The following is a 25,601-nucleotide window of genomic DNA, read 5'->3' on the forward strand; positions in this document are numbered from 1 at the left end:
AACAAAGTGCATTACGGTCAAGTGCATTTTTTTTTCTTCTGTAGGACTACCACAAGAAAGTGCATTACTTCTCCATAGGCAAGAGGGTTATCACTTCTGGGGATGGGGACTTCAGACAGATAACCATCTAGCTGCTGAGCAGTTGAGCTTGTTATCTGCCTTACATTTGAGAAAGATTTGAGCGAGTGTATTTAAATAGGGCCAGGGCATAAATAAAAAATGTTATAAAAATAAAAATTCTAGCAGAAATATGGCTACAATCTGATATATAAGAACACATATAAGAACAGAATAGCCTACGTATTTTTATTATTTGAGGCACTTTCTTGCAGGATTTCACTGATCATATCAGACAACAAGGGTGCATGCTCCTCATCTGGTGCAGTGAGACAAGTCTTTTTTTCTCCGTTCTCTGCATCCATCCATCCTGGATCATTTCTCATGCGCGCTGCTTTATTTCCGCATTTACGTAATGGTCGGATCAAGTACAGTCGCTATGAAGTGCAGAGAATCCGAATAGATCTTAGTGAAACGTGTGCTGACAGACTGTAAAGAGTGTACTTTTCATTGTTTTCACCTGCGTGGTCCGTTTCAACCACTTTAGTGCTGCGATTAAAGGAATAACGCCCATTACAGGTGCATCAGAGGAGCTGATCTCTTTAGTTAGCTGCTCAAAGGGGGCAAGAAGAGAGAGAATGTTCTCTATTAAAGGGTTAGTTCACCCAAAAATCTAAATTATGTCATTAATAACTCACCCTCATGTCGTTCCAAACCCGTGAGACCTCCATTTATCTTTGGAACACAGTTTAAGATATTTTAGATTTAGTCCGAGAGCTCTCAGTCCCTCCATTGAAGCTGTGTGTACAGTCCACTGTCCATGTCCAGAAAGGTAAGAAAAACATCATCAGAGTAGTCCATGTGACATCAGAGGGTCCGTTGGAATTTTTTAAAGCATCGAAAATACATTTTGGTCCAAAAATAGCAAAAACTACGACTTTATTCAGCATAGACCCACTGGTTAGAAGTGAATGCTTTTGGTCTTCACTATGCAGGTGCATGTGCAGGTTGCGGTTTCTGTTTGCGTCATCACAACATTTCGGTCGTATTGTTTCGGTGATAAAAGTGTTCAGAAAATTTCCGGTGGCCGAATATTTGGTGCATCCCTACCTGTCATACAGTATCCATTAATATTAGCTACATTTGAATGTTTTCCATCTGTGTTTTTTATTATTATTATTTTTTTCTGTCTCTCTCCACCTGTTGCTTTTACCACAATCAGGCTTAATGATGCACTTAAGTGATACTAAAAGCTAATTGGTTTGAAAGGTTACTCTGATAATGGTGGTTATTTATGCGGAAGGAGACACATTTTATTTCTTCTTTCTTTCGACTTTTTCAGACCCATTTTTGCCGGAAACTAATAATGTTGCTCCATTTCCATGTCTAGTGTGATTGGTCAATTTAAGCATCGGATGAGTCATTAGGCTGTCAGTCTCCTCTAGCATTCATTCATTCTTCTTGCAGTTATTTCATTCACTATCCTAAGCTTCCACACACCATAGAACAATACAAAATATGATACACCCTTGTACATAAGCACAGTAATAAGAAATGGAGTAAAACACAAGTTCACTGTAGTTTTTGAGTATGTTTGCCTTTATTTTTGAGGAGACCACATTTGCTCTCCTCTGACAGTATGCCACTGCTATTCATCCATCCATCATCTTTACTTCTTTGTATGCATTTTTCATCATCCTTCCTTTCCTCCAACATTGTTTGCTCTTTTATTTTCTACTAACCTTTTCTTCCTTTTATCAATCCTTCTTTCCATCATCCACCCCTTTCTTTCCTTCCTTCTTTCTGTCCTTCCTTCCTTCCATCATCCATCCCTCTTTGTTTCCATTTGTCCTTCTTTCTTTCCTTTTATCCTTCCTTACTACTTTCCATCCATCTTCCCAATTTTCCTTTTTTCATTATTTTCTTCAACCACACTTCCTTACTACTTTCTGTACATTTTCCTTCCTTCTGTCATTCATCGTACTTTCCTATTACCTTTTCTTTACTTCTGTTAATGCAATATTTTTTCTTTAACCATCCACCCTTTCTTTCTTTCTTTCTTTCTTTCTGTCAAGAAATAAAGATCACTTCATCAGTCCATCCGTCCACACAATTTTCTTCTTCTATACCTCTATCCATCCTTTTTTAATTTTGCTACCTTCGTTCTTTTCTACTTTCTAACAGTTTTTCATCAGCTTTCCTTCCTATATCTATCCCTCTTTCTTCCCTTCTAACCTTTTTCATCCATCCATCCATCCATCATCATCCCTATTCTTTTTCTTTCTCATCCTTCATTCATCCCTCTTTTTCTTTATTCCTTTTGATTCTTTTCTTCACCCACCCACCCTTCCTTACTACTTTGTTAATTTTTCCTTCCTTACATTTTCCCATAATGCTTTCCTTCCCTCTAACCTTTTTTCCTTTTTATACAATTTCTTTAACTTCCACCCTTCTGAGATCTGTTTTATACGGTCAAAACGTGTTTGACAGAAATAAGCATGTTTGATTGCATCAAATGGTTAAAACAGCTAACAAACTAATTTAACAAATTATTAAGTATTACTGGTATCTTGACGTCATCTGTGAGCAAAGTTTTATGACACCTCACTCTTTTTTTTTTTTTTTTCTGGTCTATGCTAAGAAAGTACACGTTTATCTGTAGGACACCTTACAGTCAAGTGTGGTGACAGCTCGGAGGTGCTTTTTTCTTTGTATAAATTCTTTTCTTAGCTGGTAAATTAGCCTACCTGATGACCTGGAGTTCCTGCTTTGAAACGATTGGCACACTGTTATTTCCTCATGTCCTTTTCTCAGTTATGTTTTTGTTTCTTTTCCACCCTCTACTCCTTTCAAAAGAGACAAGGTGCTTGTAAAGGAAAACGGAGCTAGAAAAAAAAAAGAACAAAAATCACCTGTTGTGCTTAAAACGTCCAATTTTGCCTGGTGGGCTATTAAACCCTCTCGCCTGAGTGAATATAATATCAACATGCGTCTTTCCTGTGTTGAATAAGACTGAATGAACTATGGTGAGCCCTGAACCTTGCAGGGCTGAACACACTTTCCCTCCCATTACAGAACGGACATCTATTGTGCGATGAATAAAGCAATGTTTTATAAAAGTACATTTCAGATATACACCTCCACACCTTTCCTTTCCAGCCACAACACACATCAGCAAATAATGATTGCTAAATGGTTTTTGTGTTAAACCGACAGAGATGATGGTGTCCTTGAGCAATTATTCAGAGTTATAAAAAGACAAACTTGTTTTCTGACCCTCACTGGTTTCTCATTGACCCTGCTGAGGTCTGAGCTCTCGCACTCCCCTATTTCACCTGCTGACGTTTGATGGGTCTCGCAGCAGTTTTCATCCAGTCATTCTCTTCTGACAGCGCATACACCGTGAGCTCAGCCCTGACATCTCTGAAAGATGCCCTTCAAACGGCATGACCCAGACTCAATTAATAGTCACAAACAAGCTCTTACTTGCTTACTGCTCATATTGTGCATTCTACGGAGAGACTAGATTTACAACTCATTTTAATGGAGTTAGCATGTTGCTAAGCAGCTAATACATAACACTCATATATTGAGTTAAATAATACATAATACAATCAAAAGGTTTGGGTTCAGTAAGATTTTTAATAAATAAATAAATAAATGTATTTACATTATTATAAATGATATCAGTGTGAAATAAATGCTGAACTTTCTATTAATCATAGAATCCTAAGAAAATGTTTTATTGTTTCTACAAAAATATTAAGCAACACGCCTGTTTATGTTACGTACATGGACTTTCAGTTCCCTGATTTGGTCATCTTCCTTTCCTTGTTTGGTTAATTGATTAATCCCCACCTGTCTCCATTCACCTGATTTCTCCCTCGTGTTTAAATACCCTGTCTTTTGAGTTCCTCTTTGCCCTTATTCTCCTATGATTATTAAAAGTACAATAAACACTTCTGCGGCTGAGAGTGAGCTGCATTCGGTTTCTGGGAATTATATAGAGGAATTAATGGACCTTTATAGACTGGTTTGTGGAGGTGAGCCCTGAATTTCCTGTTTCTTGATCCTCCTGTATTCCTTCCCAGCCTCCCACTCACACCTCCTCCTAGATCACTCAGTTCCTCTGCTCCATTTCCGCTGGTTCCGTCCAGCCCTGAATTTTCTGTGTCTCCGCTGGTTCCACCCAGCCCTGAATTTTCTGTTTCTCTGCTGGTTCCGCCCAGCCCTGATCCTCCTGCCTTGGGACTCCACTCCTATGGCTTCTCCTCGTCATTCCATCCCTCCGGGTCTGTCAGGCTCCTCCTTCCCTCCGTCCTCAGTCACTCCGACTCCGCAGCGGGCTTCCAGAGCCCTGCCTCGGTCGCCGGTGCCTTCAGCACTGCCTTGGACCTCTGGACCCCCGGTATCACCCTGGCTCTGCGGCTGCTCTGCTCCATCATGGGCTCCTCACCCACCAGAGCAGTCTCCATCTGTCGGCCCCCTGGTTTTGTTGGCTCTTCCTCCACCATGGCTCCTCCCGCTGTCGACTCCACCGTGGGTCATCATCCTGGCTGGTCTCTGGAGCACCATCTGGCTCCTCCCTGGCTCCATCCTCCATCCACTCCGCCCTGATACCAAGCTCCTTGCTCCCTCTTTGCCTGCCCCTTGCCTCCCCCACACCCGCCTCCAGAAACCCACCCTCCCTCCGCTGGTATTCCTCTTGCGGTGCGAGGACTTACCATTCTGGGAGGGAGTGAACTGTTAGGTACATGGACTTTCAAGGAATAAATTAGATTTTAAAATGCATTAAAACGGCTATTTTAAATTGGAATAATATTTCACACTTTTTTTTTTTTTTACAGTAGTTTTTTTCTGTATTATAAAATACATGTACTTTTTTTTTTGTGCTGAACTATTTTCTATTATTATTTTTCAGTATGAGGTAGTTGTAATATTTATGAAGCTGCTCTTGCCTCATCCATATTGGATTTATTTACTTTTGAATTCTTGGAATTCTCTTTTAAGCAAAGGATACATAGAAGGCAGCATAATTTACCTTTTGAAACAGCCAGATCAATAGGTTTTGGACCAGAGCAATAGACTTTACCGGAGCCAATGGTTCTGGTACAGTACTATACATGTGTGTTGTTGTTTTAAATGTACACTCTATAATTACTGTATAGGAACAATAAGTATAGCATATAATTAACATGTTTGCAATCTGCGAGAGAGAGTTTTGTTTTTGTTTATAGATGCAGTTAGAAATATTAAACTAAAACTGGACAATACTATGTATATACAGCTGTTTTAACAGTTATCGTAATATATATAGAACAGCAAATAAGCATATTAAAACATTTTCTGAAAGATCATGTGACACTGACTATTAAATGTTTGTGTAAAAATTGAATATGTACATAAATTAAAAATAACATAAAACTAAAATAAATTTAAAAAAGCATTTTTCAAAGTCACCATTGAATAGATGTTCTTTCTTCTAATTTTAAACTCTAGACTCTTGTTAGCAGGGCCACCTAACATTGTCCTTATGGACCTTTCGCCATTGCTAAACTTCATGTTAATTAGAAACCCAGAGGGATAATAAGGCTCATGTGTACTAGGATTTCACTCTCATGCTTATAAGGGATCAATGTTCTTTGAAAACAATTAGGTGGACACATCCTGTTATTCCTACCCTCAGAATTAGGTTCAGTTTACCATGACTGCTCACCACCACACACATTTCTGTCTGCTGTGTGAGATGAGGGAAGGGAAAGAGAGAGCAAGAAAGAATTCTGAAGGTGGACAATGGATAACAGAGGTGGAGAAAAGACTGGAAGGCATGATCAGCAGTACTCATGGATGATTTAGGAATCTGAAGTGTTTGGAATAATTTTGTGTCTGACTGGCCCCCTGGAGGCCACATGTGGCGGCCCCAGAGACCAGCAAACTACAAAAGCTGCATCATTAAAGTGAAGGGTAAGGGGGCTCATTAAAACATTATTTATGTTAGCTGTGATATTTTATCGCCACCATATGATTTCTGTGCTCTGTAAGGGCATGTTCAGCAGAGAGAAGAATAACTTATTGTTAGGCTTTCTGAGACACCCATCATTAAAAAGAGAAGTGTGAGGCCGTTCTGTTCCCAGTGCACACAAGACTGCAAAATTCTCCATCTTGTTAACATCTGTTTCTGTTGGTGTTTTTTTAATGAAGTGTTCGGGAAATTAACTCGTTTAAATTTAAATGTTGACAGGTTATGTGAGCTCGCTGTGCAAAGTTCGTGTTCTGCCACAATGTTGTTTATTTGGATGATTCCTGGACCAATATTGTATTATATTTTATTATATTATTTTTAAGTACACTAAAAGTTTAGCAATATAAATGCTCATCAAGCCTGCATTTATTTGATCAAAAAACTGAAAAAACAGTAATATTGTGAAATATTATTACAACTTAAAATAATAGTTTTCTATTTGAATATACTTAAAAAAAATAAATAAATAAATAAAAAAATAAAAATATATATATATATATATATATATATATATATATATATATATTCCTGTGATGCAAAGCTGAATTTTCAGCATCATTACTCCAGCCTTCAGTGTCACATGTAACATCCTGTCTATCACATGATCATGTAGAAATCATTCTAATATTCTGATTTATTATGAGTGTTGGAAACAGTTCTGCTGTCTAATATATTTGATGAATTAAAGGTTAAAAAGAACTGCATAAAAAAATTCTAATAATATATATTCTAATAATATATTTTCTTTACTATCACTTTTTATCAATTTAACATAGTCTTGCTGAATAAAAGTATTGATTTTATTTTTTTAAAAAGAAAGAAAAAAATTACTGACCAGTAGTGTATTTTGTTATTACAAAATATTTCTATTTTAAAAATATAGCTTCTTTTTTATTTTATTTTTTTACTTTTTTTTTCATCAAAGTATCCTAAAAAAGTATCACATTTTCTGAAAAAATATTAAGCAGCAGAACTGTTTCCAACTTTGATAATGAATCATCATATTAGAATGATTTCTAAAGGATCATGTGATAATGATCCTAAAAATTTTGCATCACTTTGCATCACAGAAATAAATGATAATTTAAAGTATAATAAATTTAAAAACAATTATTTTGAATTGTAATTATATATCACAATATTAATTGTATTAACTTAATACCAGTAATAAAAAATAAAAAAAAACGTATTAAAGGATTGAGATGTTAATTTCTACCACGTTCAGAAAGCAGCGTCTGTCTGACACTTCCTCCACAGAGTTCATGTAGCTCTTGCTTATCCAGCTGCACCCACCCGCTGTCCTTCACTTCCCAAAGGCCTGTTTTCTTTCTTGATTCAGATACTTTAGGGGAAAAAGGGCCCACACTGGTGTGGAAGTGTTGGTGGGCTATTTGTGGTGTGTCCAGGTTCTGCTCACCCCCATCTGTTTGGGCGAGAGGGGACAGGAAGTGGCCGTGACTCTATTGAAGGTGAATTCATGCAGAAGTGTGGTGAAATCTGCCCTTGCAGTTTAGCAGATGGTGAGGGTTAGAATCAGGGCTGAGTCATCACTGGCATTATTGAATTATTATTTTTTTAATCAGTCAGTTTGACGTCTCTTTCTCCAAATACATTATCTCTCTCCTGACTGCATTAGCATGTCCTAGTGCTAACATCCAATGATACATAGCCATTATGAAGATATTTTTGTCACTTGCAAGAATATTTTATTATTTAGGAAACTAAATCATATACTGTTCAATACTAATATATTTTATTTTATTAAAGAAGTCTCTTATGCTCACCAAGGCTGTATCTGTTTGATCAAAAATATTTTAAGGCGGATATTCTAATCCGTATATTGGAATGATTTCTGAAGGATCATGTGACACAACCCACAATGTAGAGGGTTGCTATTTCACACCCAACACACACACACTCCATGGTTCACAGGGGTCCCCGAGATCTGCGGTTCGCCACTACATGTACTATATTAATACGCTAGTGAGTGCTTTGTTTAAATGCTGTTATTCTACCCAAAAGTGCACCTATAGCTCGGTTAGCTCTCTACAGTTCAGAAGGTGACCCAATATAACCTAACTTGAGTGCAATAACACAGCTGCTCAAACCAAAACAAGCACTCGTCTGGTACTTAAGTGACTGCTGCTGGCCCAGTGCATGGCCCTCGCTGCTTACAAACACATACGAAGAGTGATGTTCTCAGCGGAACCCTAGACATCTGCTACGGGTAGGAAACCGCTCACAGATGGACCGCCCTGTTTGTCTAGGTAGTAGAGTTGACTTCAAACAAATACTAGGAGCGCAGAGCACAAGTTTACAGGTCAGCATGTAGGATCAGGACCTTGTAATGATGTATTCACTCACATTGATATTTAAATCAATAATTATGATCATACTTGTTCCCATGTTTACAGTTTTTGTTCTAAAGTAAGACAAAGGTCCTTAGTCATGCTTTAATTTCTCTGTTTTGTTTTAAAGAAACCGCTTGTTGTTTTGAATGCTCACTGTAAACACTTGGTCTAAAAGAAGTCTGGATATCATTACCGTATCCACATCCGGAAAGTGTTGAAACCGTAATTGACCACTACTACTAGCTGTATAATTAGCCAGGTTTATGCTTGAACCTTTTAATGAGCAAAGTATCCTGTAGATACTTAATGAAGCAGACAGGAAGCACCAGTTCTGAGGGTTTAACACCGATTATATGGAGTTTAGTAATTCGACTGAATCAAACTAAGCTCTAGGGCTGTCAACACAGCGTACAGTATGTACTATCATCACTGGAGATGGGGTACACATAGTTTTGTATGTGTGATAATACAGTCAATCAGTCCCTGGTCATATACAGTGCACCCCACTGCTCCGGGTGTGTGCTCACAGTGTGTGTGTGTGTTCACTGCTCTGTGTGTGTGCACTTCGGATGGGTTAAATGCAGAGCACAAATTCTGAGTATGGGTCACCATACTTGGCTGAATGTCACTCCTCTTCACTTCCTATTGGTAATTTGTTGAATCCATGGTTGGTTGGTTCCATGACAGTTCCCTAAAACTGAACATAAACAAGACCAAAGAGTTGTGTTGTGGGGGGGTTCATCCACTCAAAATGTATTCTTCACTTTATGAACAACTTAGGTTAGGGGGGCAGTAAGTGGAACAGGCTGAATCCTTTATGTATTTGAGCACTGGGATTGACAGTCAACTGTCTTTTGCACATGTGAATGGTATCTGTAAGAAAGTTAATCAGCGTTTATTTCTTCTGAGACCGCTGATTTTTTTTTTATGTTAAACAGGATATCATGACTACAGTGTATCGATATATCGGTATAGTCTACTTTCAGCTGGAAATACGGAAAAATTATCAAGAATTTTTAAGCAGGCATCAAAGATTACTGGGGTCTCGCAGCTTCAGCTTTCAAATCTTTATGATGTGGCAGTTAAGAGGAAAGCAGCTTGTATTATTACAGATTACACACATCCGCTTTTTGATGCTTTTCAGGAACTTCCATCAGGTTGCTTACAGGAATTATTTTGTGCCCAGTGCAGTAACTATTTTAAACAAGGTTAAGTGATTGTGTGTGGGTTGTTCTTTAATTCTAAAATGTTTGTTTTAAGATGAACCGTGTATGTATGTGTTATGTTGTATTTTATGAGAGCCTTTTAAAAATGTATATCATTGCTGATAGACAATAAAGATTCTCTGAACTCTCAGTCTTTCTCAGCTACTGTTTGCATTTACAATGCATGTCGACTAAATGAATTATTGTGTGTATTCATGTGTTTAGTTTTTTTTTTTTTTTATGTTTTATCTTATTCCAGCTTATGCTATGAGTTGGATGTCCTGAATATACGAAACTACCAAATTTTCTGTAAAGCTGCTTTGCAAATGTGAAAAGCGCTTTACAAATAAACATGAATTAAATTGTATTACATTTAATGGAAATTGAATTGAAAAGTGGTCTGTTTAGGTTTGGTTTCTTCTGATGCATTTAGCATCCTAACCACATAGCAACACCTACTCTACCAATGGTGTGAGTTTGGGGCGGAGCTTTCTGTTTATCCAACCAATGGTAGTGAAGTCTTGAAGCTTGTTTAAGTAGATTCTTTTATTATTGCTCTTGTTGTTGTTATTGCATTTGGTGATGCTAAAGAGGACCTTTTAAAGTACATTTTATCCCCTAACCTTTAGTTTCATACTTTAAAAAAAACATTCTCACATTCTTCTGCTCAGGACCTTTTAATGAGCAAAAAATCCTGTAGATTCTTAACCAGGTTAGATGCTATATTGAGTTTTATGTGGATGAAAACAATGCTGTGGGATATAGACTTACAGTCTTCACAATGAGACGCACTATATAAAGGTCTTGTACTTTTATTTATGGTGCTTTTGTCTGCTAAAATGTTTTTTCAGAAAGATGTTTCATCAGCTGAAAAATAGGTTGTTAAACAACAGTACAGTCCATTGAACACACTGTACTTCTATCCCTCACAGCCTCATTTTCATTTGAAAATTAAATATGGCGCTACCCTGACTAAGGTCTATGAATCATACAGGAAGAACCAATTCTGAGGGTTTTATACAGCTTATGTGGATTTTTTAAATTCACCTGACACTGTCTGAAATTAGCTCTAAGGCTGTCGGCGCCAATTGGAAGTCATAGGCTGTATCCTAATTTGCATACTACATCAGTGCACTAAGACTACAAATGTACTTTGCTGGAAATGGGAAAAGTAAATAGTTTTAAGCATATGGTAAAGCAGTATTTCTGGATACCACAGAAATTTGTCATTGCCTTTAATACTTTTTTTATATTCATTTTTGTGTTAAATTTTCTATTTTAATATGTTCCCTTATTAAAGATTATAATATATAAGCCATTCATTGGTTGATTTTCCTGAAAATTGGTTTCTTTAGGTTTGGTTTGATCTGGGCCCGTATTCCTTAAGATTCTAAGAATCCTCTCAGAAAACTCTTAATTTAGCTTAAAAACTTTTACGTTGGAGTCTTAGCTTAAGGGACCGATCTGAGAGCAACTCTGAGTAAGGAAAAGACAAAAACTTTCATCTTAGTGATGAGGCGGGGTTGACCCTGTTGCTATGTAAGACACAATCTTTTGAAGACTGTGATTGGTTGGTTGTCCAAGAAGGAAAAAAAAGAGTTTAAGTATAGGGTCTATTCTAATTCTCACTTTGAATTTACATGCGTAATTTTCCCTATTTGACCAACAAGAAGCAGACATAAAACACATCTATTTAGCCTCACATACTGACTTTATTTGTAGTTCATACGGTTTTAATACCCTGTATTTTCTTTCTCATTTTTAGGAAAAACACTTAATTACCATTGTTTATTTCTAAACCAAATGTCATACACTTGCAATGAAGCTAAAAATATAAACAACTACATCATTATGTTGATATCCTATATTTTTACATTAAAACTTACGACAAACATGTCTTCTAAGATCCTCAGTTGTTGCGTATACCGAGCTGCAACGAACACATTTGTACATTATTTTCCTTGAAGCCATTGTGCGAGTTCACTTTAATACCGCATGCTTTATATACATGTTGCTGCTGATTGGACTGCAGTTCTGACACACCCACCAAACAAGAGAAAACACATCTCAAACCCTGTTGCACACCGTTGCACGCCGTTTCCAGGAAACATGAGGTTCAACCCGGAAACCGTAGCAAAACGTTGCGCACCCTTTTGAACTTGAACATGCTCCTGGTTTTTAGCATCCCATTCCACATAGCAAAGCTGGCTCAACCAATGGTGTGAGTTTGGGATGGAGCTTTCTGATTATCCAACCAATGGCAGAGTCTTTTAGAAGCGTGTTTGAATGCAGGTTTTTTTGCTATTCCCTTTGGTGATGCTAATGATGACCTTTAAAGTACATTATCACTCAAGGCTCATACCTTTAAAAACATTCTCATTTATTTATTTTTATTTTTTTATTTTTTTTTTGCCTTAAGTAAAAAAAAAATGTTCTTGAACTCCTCCTTCCTCCTATTGCAAAAGTTATGGATAATATTAATTCAAAAATAGCTTTCAATGACATACTTCCAAAATGATGATTTTGGACAACCATAGTGAAACTGCTCAGAATAGCAATAAACTGCCAATCTCTACCTGTATTATGTTCCAGAACCTCTTGTGGAACATTTCATCTCATGCCTGGATTTGACTGCTCATATACTATCTAATTAGCCTGCTGGGCCGCCATATTTCAATTACTCTAACGAGGTCTGCAGGAAAGAGCATACGTCCCCAGTTAAACTTTATTGTTTAAACTTCATTGTCTAATGTCCAGACGGTAGTATTTGGAATATTGCCAGATTTGTCAGACCAGTGAGAGAGAGGAAGAAAGAGAGAGGTTTGTTTTGTAATTGCATTCCAATGCAAGTATAGCAAAACATCAGCAAACCTATTAACAATACACGCTTGATTTTCGTAACCTTCTCTTTTCTCTCTATAATGAATTATTAGAACCTAAAGATCTGTGAGTAATCCTGCAGGTAATGCATTGTTTATTTTGTATGAATATTCTCCTACTGTGCTGATAGTTTTAATTTCCTTTATATTACATTGAAATAGCTACGTATTGCTGTTCTTATTATGTTGCTTCTGGTACGTATTGCGGTGGTTCAGAAATTAAATATCCAGGGACTGTCACTAAAAGTTAAATGCTCTCTTGTTGAAATACCCAACCCTAAACCTACCCGATAGTGTTAACAAATGCGAAACTGATAAATAAAGAAAAGAAATAATAATAAATAAAAAACGCATTTGCTGATGCAACTATGCCATTTCAACTTCCTAATATGCAGATTTGAACTGCTTTGTCGAAGCGATTCCAACCAGAGCTCCTCGCCTATTAAGTCTGTCTCCGTACATCGTGAGCTACCGATCAAACCTATGAAAGCTCATAGAAATGAAGCCGGATATGTGCGATGCTAATGTTTAAAAGCATCAGTTTTAAAATCTCCCAGCATATTAATATTGTTTTGAAGTCATAACCTGATTTTCTTAAAGTAGTTATGTGAAAATTACGCTTTATTAATCGAAACTCTGTAATTTTTTGTGAAAAGGAATAAAAGGTGTCCGTTTTACTGCCCATGGTGTTCATTTATTTTGGAAACTGCAGTGATATACTTATTTGTACATATTTCGAATATCTCTAAAAAGTGCACCCAGGTACATTTATGCCATGAGACCCGGTAGTTAATGTTTTCTATATTCCTAATGGAGTCTTTGGAGAATTGAATGCATGTTTTGGAGCTTGAAAGTGAATCCATGGGGATTGTGCATCTCATAAAGTCTCCTTAATACCTTAATTGGTTTAGATCTACATTAAAATTCATGTTGTTTTAATAATGTGCTGCATTTCAATGTGGTGTACACCATCAGATTTTATTTTTTTTTCTCTCTAAGATGTTAATGAGCTTATTAGGCAGTGTCTTTAAAGGCAAAAGCTACTCATCAGAGGAGAGATATATTTCTCACATGCATTTTTCTTTACTTTGCCCCACATTTTGTGTCTCCAGAGACAACAGAATGCAGGTCAGTAGGAATTAGGTTTATAGTAAACATTAGTTCATCATACAAGTTTACTCACCCCCTTAGTGTTTCAGATTTTCTTCTGTTGAACACAAAAAATACTTGAAAAATCTTGAAAAATGTTACAAATATTTTTGTCCATACAGTGAAGGTCAGTGGGGTTCAAAACAGCATTTGGTCCCTATTGACTTTTTATTGTATGTATTAAAAAAATGAGAGTAATGTTCTTAGAAACATCTTCTTTTTTGTTTAGAGAAAGAAAGTTGAACAAGTTTGGAACGACACAAGGGTGAGTAAATTATGACAGAAATGTAATATTTGGGTAATCTATCCCTGAAGCTATCATTTTTTCTCCTCATCCTCCCCCAATTTCCAGTTGTTGATGTGTTGATGTCTGTCTTCATATTGGTGTTAAAATATGATAAGCAAATTGCTTGGAGGAAGAGGAAAGTGTGTTGGTTTGTGCTGACAGCACTATGGGTGTCTGGCTGTTCTAGATGGGGCATGGAGTCACTAAAGGAACTTTCTATAATCTAATGAACTCAACGCATGCCTCAGTTATGCCTGCAGCTGTATGACATGCTCTGTCCTGTCAAAACGTTAGGGCTATATCATGTCATTCAAAGCTGGGCTACATCACTTTGTCTTCCTCCTTTTCTCTTTCATTCATTCTTTCATTCGCACCAGCTCACAGCCGACATTGTGTCTGCTTGCATTTCCTTCGTCGTCTTTTTATGGGACAAATTACACCCCGCACGTGAGATTAATTGGTCCCACTGGAGCCGTGTAATTATTTACATTCACATTCTTTGCATAACTGAGAACTTCATCAAAAAAACAACAAAAAAAACATCTTGCCGATCAAGAGTCTGTCTTTTCCTTTATTCCTGCATCAGTTTGTTGGTATTTAATTATAGAGCAGATAAAGTGGTTCTCTTGTTATTATCTTTGTGCCACGACAGCATGTACTTCTAACCTGATATACACTCACACCCTCGTTTTCCGTCTGGACATGTGTGTGAATGTTTTGATGAGTAGTTGTGTCACAGTTGGCAACTGGCTAAAGATGTAACCTCCTACTTTATGAAAGCTTACTATTTCAAATTAAAATCATGCACTATGGTTCAAGTTCCTGTAGGACTTTTTACAATACTTTTATACAGCAAGGACACATTAAATTGATCAAAAATTAAAGACATTTACAATGTTACAGAAAACCCTATTTCAAATAAATGTTATTTTGAACTATATAAAAAATGTATCCTGGATTCCACAAAATTATTAAGCACAGCACTGTTTTTAACATTGATTATAATAGTATATGCTTCTTAAGCACCAAATCAGCATATTAGAATGATGAAGGATCATGAAAAATTCTGCTGAAAATTTAGCTTTGCCACCACATGAATAAATTACTTGTTTAAAATTGTTTTAAAATAGAAAACAGTTATTTTAAATTGGAAAATGTGTTGTTGTTGTTGAAAATTAAAAAAAAAAATTATTGTTGTTTTTATTTTTTTAATGCAGTTTGCTGCAAATAAATGCAGCCTTTTATGGAAAATGAAAATATGAAATTCAATAAAACTGTGTCTTTTAGTAGAAATTTTGTGTAATAATGTAAAAGACTTAACATAAAAAAAAATCATTAATTTAATCCACCCATACTCAATAAAAGTATTAATTTCTTTCAAGAATAAAAAAAAAAACTCGTACTGACCACAACTTTTTGACCTGTTGTATCTGTTTTATTATCTGTTTTAAAACTGGTAAATTTCTATTGGTGGGCCAGACCAGTTGTGTAAAACATGAAAAAAAAAAAAAAAAAAATCACAGTCAACTATAATTGAAGACAATAACTATCCATCCAATCCAATGAGCAAAACATAACAAAATAGCTTTTCATTTCAGTTATCAGTTATAATTTTATATTAAACAATAGCCCCTTTCATTTTTTGAGGCCCACCCAAATGTCAAATCTTGCCTGTAAGTGAACCCAGAATAGACACGCGCCTTTACGGTTCACTCATGAGGGTGAACCCTATTTATTCATAAAGGTGATTGCTTTCAACTGCTGAAGGGCTTCAGTAGTACAAAGCTGACATGCAGCTGGGGATAGTGATAGTGTAATTTGCTTCAGTTTTTGCCCAACTCTTGGAGGCCAAGCGTGTAATTAAACCTCTAAAAATGTCAAATGTTCAGAGCGACAGGTATTATGGGCCTTATCACTGCACCTCCAGAGGTGTGTGTATTTGTGTATGCATGGGGGTATATGACGGGTTAATTTAAATCACATAGGGAGTTTTGTGTCACTTTAAGCATACGTAGCAATTGGCATCAACAGTAGGACACCTGAAATGTCAGTCAGTCTGTGCATTTCAGTGTCTGGTTTAAACAGGATTCTACAACTTAGGAGAACATTTGATTTTGCTTGTCATCTCTTTTAAGAGCCTGTGAAGGTTCATGTCTTAAAAAGGCTCCTGTGATGTGGTGGATGCTCACTGCCTGTGTCACGCTCTGGCATTTAAATGTCTCCAAAAACCAAAGCTTTGTAGAGCATGTGGAAAATATCTCAATACTGTCAACTAAAAGTGGTTTGCGTTATGAGTTAAAGTCAATAAGGCTTTGTGACAAAACAACCTAGTTGCATCTCAGAGGTTATCCTTTCACAACACATGAGACTTTTGCAGTGATAAACTTGATTTAACATGTTAAATGAGGATAAATGAAACAACTGAGGTATTTGGTCGCAGTATTTTTGAGATCTCTTCTAAAACTTTAGGGGAGACACTTGAGGGTCTTTTTCTAGGATGAAAAGAAGAGTAATTGTCTTCAATTGCAACAGAGACTAAAGGCCCGTTCACACCAAGCACGATAACTATAAAGATAACGATAAAGATATAGTTCTAAAAATCGTTCTCAGTATTAAAGAATAGCAGAGTCCACACTACAACTATAACGATAAAGGCATAGAGAAACGGTATCGTTGGAATCATTTCCAGAACGATTTTTTTCCAGCTGATGCACGATACAAACATTGACATCCAATCAGAATCCATCTTGCTGTAATGAGCTCAAGGATTTAAAGCGGCAGTCGCACGTACGCTCAGAATAAACAGACGATATCGTTCGCTGGTGTGGACACTAATATCGTTATCTTTATAGTTATCCTTATAGTTATCGTTCTTGGTGTGAACGGGCCTTTAAAAGGGTTTTCATACTGCAGTCAAGGGAAAGAAAAATGTAGGTTTTAGGTTTGTTAAAGTTAAATAGCACAGTCATTTTAAAAGGCAATTTGATATATATATATATATATATGTGTGTGTGTGTGTGTATGTATGTATGTATATGTATGTATGTAAGTGTACACACACATCCAACATAATGTTGATTTCTTATCATTATGCTAACAATATCCAGTCTTCAGTTTCACATGATCTTTCAGAAAACCACTAATACATTGATTTGGTGCTTAAGAAACATCATTGTTGAAAACAGTTAAACTGATTACTATTTTTCTGGAAACTTTTTTTCCCCAGAATTTTTTGATGAATAGAAATTCAAAGGACAACATTTCTGAAATAAAAATATAAATTTTTTTAACATTATAAAATGTCTTTAATATTATTTTTAATCTAAATAAATCCTTACTAAACAAAATAATTACTTTCATTAAAAAAAAATCTAAACCTTTTCAACAGCAATATTTATAAGGAAAATATAAAGCAAAATAAGTAATCAAAAACATTTATTTTTGATCGTTGTAACGTCTCACTCTTTTATGATACTGTTTTTTTTTCAGCAAGGTCTGCTGTCAACTCACAGGCTTTCACAGTGAGAGCTCGATGTTGCTTCCTCCTGTTCTGTAGCACTGCTCATGTTCTCTTCTGGGAGGGATTCTGCAGCACAGGATGATGACTTTATCTGACAATGATAGTTTCACACAGAGATAAACATACAGCAAGAGAAGATAGTAGCGCACACAGGGAACCTTGATCTTGCCTAGTGTGTTGGTATTGCTCTTAAAAGCCTTGTTTGCCATATGTACTGATGATTTATATGTTTAATCATGTGGAATAAAAAAATAAAAACAGATAGTAGAGTGTGATGCTTGCACCATTGCAGTTAAAGGACTAGTTCACCAAAAAATGAAAATTTGCTGAAAATGTTTTCACTATCTGGCCATCCAATATGTAGATGAGTTTGTTTCTACCTCTGAACACTTTTGGAGAAATGTATCTCCAAATCAGTTGCTCAGCAATGGATCCACTGCACTGAATGGGTGCCGTCAGAATGAGAGTGCAAACAGCTGATAAAGACATCACAATAATCCACAAGTGAACCACACAACTCCAGTCAGTCAATTAATGTCTCGTAAAGCTTTGTGTTTTTAATAACCAAATCCATCATTAAAACATTGTTAACTTCAAACTGTTGCTTCCAGTTAAAATAGAAGAGCTCCATCCATAGGAATTGCTCTGTCCAGTAAAAAAAAAAAAAAAGTTGTCACATTTGAATTATGAGAGAAATATGCACAGATCAAGCACCTTTAATGAGTGAAAACAGTTTTGAACAAATATGTCAATGGTTTTTGATGTGTTGACTTTTTCAGTGGAGCAAATTAATCAATCAGCTGTTTGGACTCTCATTCTGACGGCACCCATTCAGCAGAGGATCCATTGGTGAGCGAGTGATGTAATGCTACATTTCTACATATCTACATGTTTGAAAAATGTTCAGCAATTTGTCATTTTCGAGTGAAATATTTCTTTAAAATGACTCCGAAGTCAATAGTCCCGTAGTTCTGCATGGGGGAATGTTATGCAAACAAGGTGAAAACTCAACCTTGGCCTAGATTTGTGGTTTTAAGGCTCAGGTTAAATGCACCTTATCAAATACCTCTTGTTTTAATGTTTATGAGCCTCAGGCTCTTCTTCTTGCTTTTGAAAATGCTTCATGTGTGTGTTTCAATGACCTTGTGATAACGGGCTGGCTCAGGGGTCATTACTCTTGAAGAGAGCCAGATAACTACAGAGCTATGTCTTGCTTTCAGCATCAAAAAAGCTTTGTCTGTTATATATCTAAGAATAGTCAGTGCTAGTTCCATCAGAGGCTGTGTAGAGAAACAGACAGTTAAAAATAAAGGCTGTGGATACCTTGGGAGAGTCAGGGTGTGACGGGATGAAATTGCTGGGTATGCTGTCCCAGATTTAAATCTGACTTTGTATGTGGCCAACCAGCCCAAAACTACTCTTTAACAGCTCAAAAGCTATTGCACTGAACATAGCCCTCAATATGTCAGTCTTTAAGTAGTATTGTTTTCGTTAGCCTGCAATTGTGGCTGCCTACCCCTGACAAGTTGAATCCAGTTCCAGCAAAGCCCTCCATCAATTTCATCCATTTGTTGGCTGTCAAAGTGTGGGAGAAAGGAGGTTTTTTTTTGTATGTGTGTGTGTGTGTGTGTCTGTGTTTGTGTATGTATTATGTATTTTCTTCTTTTTTTGTGTGTAATATGGACTTAAACAGATCAGCATGTAACATTTTAAGATAAGCAGTTGGCTGTTGTCCGATAGTTGACAGATGTTGTGTGCTCAGATGTGCAATCTGTTAAAATAGTGTTGGTTTAACACAATGGTCCTCAATTCCAGTCCTGTTTTTCTTATGGCTTCAGACATTTGTTCTATTTGAATGTAAGTGCACTGCACTATGATGTGGACATCGCAGGATATTCCACAATGATTCCAGTTTGAAACAAACGTATGCTTTCCATTCAAAGTGCATTGAAGTGTGCGAGATGTGAATTGAAAATATTTATTTCCAGAAGTATATAATGTCACACTTGTCCGTGTGTGAAGATGTTGCACAGCACAAATCCATGAATGAATGTTCCAAAGTGCAGTAAACTTCAACAGATTTCCCCTGCTCAGGGAGTAGGGAGCAATGAACACTGTGTAGGGACCATGTCAGTGGGAACACAGTTCATGCATGGAGCTCACTTCTAACGAGCTTATTATCTGAATCAGAGAGACACATTTAAAATATGCAGAGGTGGGGGGCGTGAGGACTGGAATTGAGAACCGCTGGTTTAACAGATTGAGAGCGCACTGGACCCCAACGCAGCATTAGATTTGAGATGGAAATGGTTCTGTCTGGCTGAGAAATATATCAGGAGAGGATAAAGAGGTTGCTAGCGGAAAATTCCATTCTCACATTGAAAAGCAGTAAATGTTTACTGACTGACATGCACACGCTGCTCCTGGGAAACTGCTGTGATAGTTATTTGCTCAACCATCTAACACTTGTTTTTTATGTTCAGGTTTGCCTCTTCGTCACTTACAAATTCCAGGAGAAAATCACAAAGATTATAATAACAAATTGGCTTGCTGTACAGCACAGTCATTATTTGTATCTTCATACATTTATTCTTCTCTATTACAACCTTCATGTAAAATACATACATGAATAATAAATAAATATAAAGACAACAGTGTAACACAAGAGGTTACTGTCACACCCCTGTGGACTGTTGATTGTGGTTTCTCCCTCTGTTTCCATATTTGGTAGTTCCTGTTCTCATTATTAGTTAATCGCCTCATTGTGCTCACCTGTCTGCCCCTCATTATCTGCCCTATATTAGTTCCTGTCTCTTGTGTTCTCGTTTCTTGGTTATTATTAATGGTTATGTAGGGATGCCGTCACTCTATGGATTATTAAGGACTTTGTATTACTATCTTTATCTTCATCCTCATTCATTACTTCATGCACCAAACCATTATAGTCTGAGCATTTTAATTTTATTTTTGTTTAAATTAAATTATTCACCCAAGCAACTGTGCCTACATGTTTTGAGTCCTAGTCCATCGTGCCAATACCAAAACACTCCTCCCCAATGTGTTTAAATGACTACCGCCCTGTAGCACTCACACCCATCATAATAAATGCTTCAAGTGACTGGTTCTGGCACACCTCAAGGACTGCCTCTCACCCACACTGGACCCACACCAATTTGCCTAACGTGAAAATAAGAGCAGAGAGGATGCAGGCCTGTGCATGGATCCAGCTCCATCATTAAGTTTGCAGACGACACCACGGTGATTGGCCTCATCACAGACAACGATGAGACTGCCTACAGGGAGGAGGTGTAGCACCTGGCCACATGATGTGCTGACAATAACCTGCTCCTTAACACCAGCAAGACAAAGAAGCTCATTGTGGACTTCAGGAAGAAGAATGGAAACACGCATGACCCCATCCACATTAACGGGATGGCTGTTGAACGTGTCTCCAGCTTCAAGTTCCTGGGAACGACCATCTCAGAGGACCTGTCATCGACTACAAACACCTCCAGCCTGATCAAGAAGGCTCACCAGCACCTATTCTTCATCAGGACACTGAAGAAGAACCAACTGTCTTTAGCCATCCTGGTGAACTTCTGCCGGTGTGCGATCGAGAGCATCCTGACCAGTTGCATCACAGTCTGGTTTGGGAACTGCTCAGTGGCTGACTGCAAAGCACTGCAGATTGTGGTGAAAACTGCCCAACGCATCACAGCAACAACACTTCCTGCTATTGAGGATATCTAATGGAAACGCTGTCTACGTCGAGCTCACACATTCTTAAGGACTCCCCTCACCCTGGCCACAGACTGTTTAACCTCCTGCCCTCCGGGAGGAGCTTCAGGAGCCTCCAGGCAAGGATCAACAGATTCAGGAACAGCTTTTTCCCTACAGCTGTCTCCTTACTGAACTCTGCCCTCTGACACCCCTCAACACCCCCCCCCCCCACACACACACAGACTCATCACCCCTCCTCATCACTGCATCTGTTTTTTTTTTTTTTTTTACAACAAGCAAAAAACAGTAACGTGTTATTACTTGCACTACTGTCTGTTCATCCAGAATCCTGAGTAATCCACTTGCACACTGAAATATTTTCTATGCACTTTACTGTCCATTGCAATAGTGTAAATTATGTTCATAGTTCTGCCTACAGTGTACATACTTTTATATAATCTGCATAGTATGTTCATAGTACACCTATCTGTATATCATGCTGATAGTATTTAACATCGGTAAATTATGTCCATAATACTTATCTGTATAGTTATTGTACATATTGTAGACCTTATATATTCTGTATTTACTGCTTATTTCACTTCTGGTTAGATGCTAACTGCATTTCGTTGCCTTGTACCTACATGTGCAGTGACAATAAAATTGAATGTAAGTTATCTAACTAATCTAATTATCTAATCATGTAACTTGTTACCCATGACAAGTTCTATTTCTTAAATTATATTCATAATAGTGCATATAATTAAAGTTATAAATAGCTAAATTCATAAAGTTCACTGTGTAGTCTTTTGTTCAGTGTTAAGTTATTTTTAAATGTAGTTATTTATTATTTTAAAATAACATTTTTGATGTTATTAAAATGTTTCACTGTGGTAGTTGGATAATCAGTATGATGAATTGTTTTCTTTTATTTGGTAGAATTCATTATTTGATTTGAAGTTATTATTGATGTCTTTCTGAATAAGGTAATCAGGTGTGATTTTTTTTATTTATTTATTTTTATTCACTTTTGTAAACTCTTATGGAAGAGTCATTGAATCTTTTAAATGCATTTCAAATATTTTTTGAGAGCCTCAAAAATATTTTTTTGAAGGCCTTGATAGCCAATAAGCAGGATAATGCTAATATATCTATTTGCTCACTTTTGCTTCACATATACAGTGTGTTAAAATGGTGGTTAGTAGCTTTAAATGTTGATCAGGGACCCTCTTCCTCTCTATATTTGCTGGGAATAATCTGTAATGTGGACAGGTATGCTAAAAATCTAAAATATGTCTATGTGAGTGAGCGCATTCACAATCACCAGCTGAGAATAACTCATGTCACCTGTCTGGACGTCACAGCTCATGAATGAGCATTTCCCATCACTTACAGTAGGCAATCCTTGCATTGACGTCAATTAAAACAGGGATGGCCAATTAGGATGTTTCTCTAGATGGAGAGGGCCAATTCACATAGCATGACTGAGCCTCGTATGAAAATGCCCTTTATTTATGATTTGTGTGTATTGACGCCTTGAGGCAGCCTGTAACAGACGACCTGCACTTTGCCTTTTTCTGGACCAGATGTTGCTAATGCCTGCTCATGCAGTTTCCTCAGGGGTGTTGGTAAAAAAATATCAATTTTAGTGGAGACATCAGGAATGGCGGATTGAAAGACAGAGATGAGATATTGAAATTGATCTACAGAGGAAATAAAAGCTGTCTGTGACTGTGCCGTTTTGTGTTTCCTTGTTGTCGATCCATTGTGTAGGAAACTTCTATTTCCCGTCATGTTCCATTATTGTTTTTCCTTGGGTAAACTCTGGTGTTTTATAGCATTTGTGACTTGTCTGCTCTGTAACAAGAAGACACAGCGTCAGGATGGTGCGATATGTGTTTCTCCACAAGTGGGTTTGAACTCCAACATTAAGAGCATTCTGGAGAAGAACACAACATGTATGTGTAGTAAAGACCACATACTTTGTAGCAGACCCCGCCCGAATGATGGCCCAAGCTTTACTGATGTTAATGAAGTTTATTGAGTCCGTTTTCACTCATAAATCACCGTAAGACTCCAAGAATCACCGTAAGAGCTAAACCAACAAAGTACAAGAAGCGCGAATTACAGACTAGTTCAAACCTCTATCATTAACATACAGTGAATTACACAAAACAGTCATTACAACAAACAGTTATCAAATATATACAGACCTTATGCATTTTCGGGGGGTGCTTAAAGTTGCAAACGTTATCTGCGACACAACTCTGATGAACTTGAACTGCGTGCTCTCCCTTTCCTTCCCTGTAGACTACAACACCCGTCAAAATAAAAGTCCCTCTTTAGTAAGACAGATAATGCATTTCTTAAACCCATTTAAACTCACAGAAAGTCTGTTACACTCCCACCAAATTATAAATGTTATTTTGACATGCATAATTTTCAAACATAAGTAATTTTAACTTATAATAACCATTTTGTGTGCATGTGTGTAAAGCAAAGTCCTTTTGAAGATTTGTTCACTCCGCTTCCAATAATAAGACCAACTTCTGAGCTGGTCTCTCTACGACTGAGACCTTGTTTACCCGTTCTCCTTTTTTGTTTAGTTTTTTGTCACCGAGTGCTATTGTGACTTTCCTTACTAGTCCATCTTGGCTAGTTACAGTGTCTATGACTCGTCCTAGTCTCCACTCATTTCTTGGAAGGTTCTCATCTGTATCCATGACCACATCACCAATCTGCAAATTCCTTTTTGGAGCATGCCAGCATTGTCTAGCCGTGATGTTGTGGAGATACTCTTTTTTCCATCTACTCCAAAACTGTTCAGTAAGGTACTGCACCTGTCTCCATCTCTTTCTCCCGTAGATGTCTTCTCTTATGAACTTTCCTGGTGGTGGTAGGACCGTGGTGGCTTTCATGGTAATCAGATGGTTAGGTGTGAGTGGTTCTAAGCTCTTGGGGTCGTTCAGGTTATCCACTGTAAGGGGGCGACTGTTGACTATCGCCATGGCTTCATAAAATAAAGTGCGCAGTGAAGCATCGTTAAGCCTGCCTGATGAGAGGGAAACTGTAGCATTAAGAACACTCCGTACAGTTTTGATTTGACGCTCCCATACACCACCTGCATGACTGGAATGAGGGGGATTCATTACAAAATCACACTGTTTATCTGCAAGGAAAGCGGTGAGCCTTTCTGGGTCAAGCTGCTGTAATGCTGAGTTCAGTTCGTTTTTTGCGCCATCGAAATTGGTACCTTGGTCACATCTGATCTGCCGTACTGTGCCTCGAATTGCAATAAAGCATCGCAAACTGTTGATGAAAGCATCTGTGGACATATCTTCTAACATTTCTATATGAATGGCTCTTGAACAAAAGCAAGTTAGAAGCAGACCATACCTTTTGTGCTGTTTTCTTCCTTCTTTAGTCATGAATGGACCAAAGCAATCCATACCACAATACACAAACGGTGGGGAAGGCTCTACACGTTCTGTGGGAAGATCACTCATCCGCTGGCCTTCCACAGGTTTTCTCAACCTTCTACAAGGTACACAGTTGCGAATGTAAGATGTGACAGCTCTGTTTATTCCAGGTATCCAATAGCCGGAAGATCTGATTGCATTAATTGTGAAACCCTTTCCTTGATGCTTTACACTTTCATGATAGTGTGCAATAATCAACTTTGTTACATGATGATCTTTAGGAAGGATCAGTGGGTGCTTGAACGAGTGAGTGCATGATGAGTGGATAAGTCTTCCTCCCACCTTGATCATACCATGAAGGTCTATGAAGGCGTCCAGGTGATGAAGTTTATTATAACCTGGAAGTTGTTTTCCTTGACTCAGGACATCCATTTCTTTCTGATATGCTTGTTTTTGAACTCCTTTTAGAATCAAGCCTTTTGCATGTTCCTGTTCACCTACAGAAGCTGGCGCATTCGTTTTATCCTTCTTAATCCGTCTCACAAGGCGTGCAATAGCTTTGACAGCATTAGACCAAGATGAGAACTTTGACAAATGGTCTACAAGATCTTTACTTTCTGTGGTTTCTGTTTGAAACGTCTGGATCTTTTTAACTTCTGGATCTCCTATTGGAAGCTCCGGTACAACATTTGAGGTCTCTATTTCTTTCTTCTACAGGAATGAAGGACCTGAGAACCAGTTGGACGAGAGCAATTCATTTATTGTTCTTCCTCTTGAAGCATTGTCTGCTGGGTTATCATCTGTTGGGACGTATAGCCATTGTTTGGGTGCTGTGCTTTGGCGTATTTTTTGGACTCTGTTGGATACAAATGTATGAAAATGACGGGCGTCGTTATTGATGTAACCCAAGACCACCTTTGAGTCAGTCCAAAAGAATTCATTGACATTGGTGAGGTCAAGCTCTTCTCTGAGCATATTGCTCATTTGGACTGA

The 25,601-nt window shown here is 37.4% G+C and overlaps 2 protein-coding genes across 7 annotated transcripts in view; both read left to right on the top strand.

Moving 5' to 3' along the window:
- Positions 1 to 25,601, top strand: part of LOC113066004 (semaphorin-5A-like) — a 144,405-nt gene that overhangs the window by 13,186 nt on the left and 105,618 nt on the right. The window contains exon 2 of one of the 6 annotated variants that reach the window (XM_026237554.1): positions 13,893 to 13,928. The exons of the other annotated variants lie outside the window; for them this stretch is intronic. The gene's annotated coding sequence lies outside the window, so the exon portion shown is untranslated. The remainder of the gene's footprint in view (positions 1 to 13,892; positions 13,929 to 25,601) is intronic. 6 annotated transcript variants of the gene reach the window in all.
- Positions 3,760 to 4,889, top strand: LOC113066005 (proline-rich receptor-like protein kinase PERK2). The gene is made up of 2 exons (XM_026237559.1): positions 3,760 to 4,100; positions 4,287 to 4,889. Exons 1-2 carry the CDS (start codon positions 3,992 to 3,994, stop codon positions 4,805 to 4,807), a joined length of 630 nt encoding a protein of 209 aa, XP_026093344.1. The 5' UTR covers positions 3,760 to 3,991; the 3' UTR covers positions 4,808 to 4,889.

The sequence above is a fragment of the Carassius auratus genome, chromosome 49 (genome assembly GCF_003368295.1).
Source record: "Carassius auratus strain Wakin chromosome 49, ASM336829v1, whole genome shotgun sequence".
Classification (NCBI taxonomy): Eukaryota; Metazoa; Chordata; class Actinopteri; order Cypriniformes; family Cyprinidae; genus Carassius; species Carassius auratus.

Bases quoted from the DNA above. Each gene is read 5' to 3' on its own strand.
- LOC113066005 (XM_026237559.1), top strand. From the start codon at position 3,992: ATGATTATTAAAAGTACAATAAACACTTCTGCGGCTGAGAGTGAGCTG. The intron at 4,101-4,286 runs GTGAGCCCTGAA...GGTTCCGCCCAG, and splicing joins TTATAGACTGGTTTGTGGAG to CCCTGATCCTCCTGCCTTGG.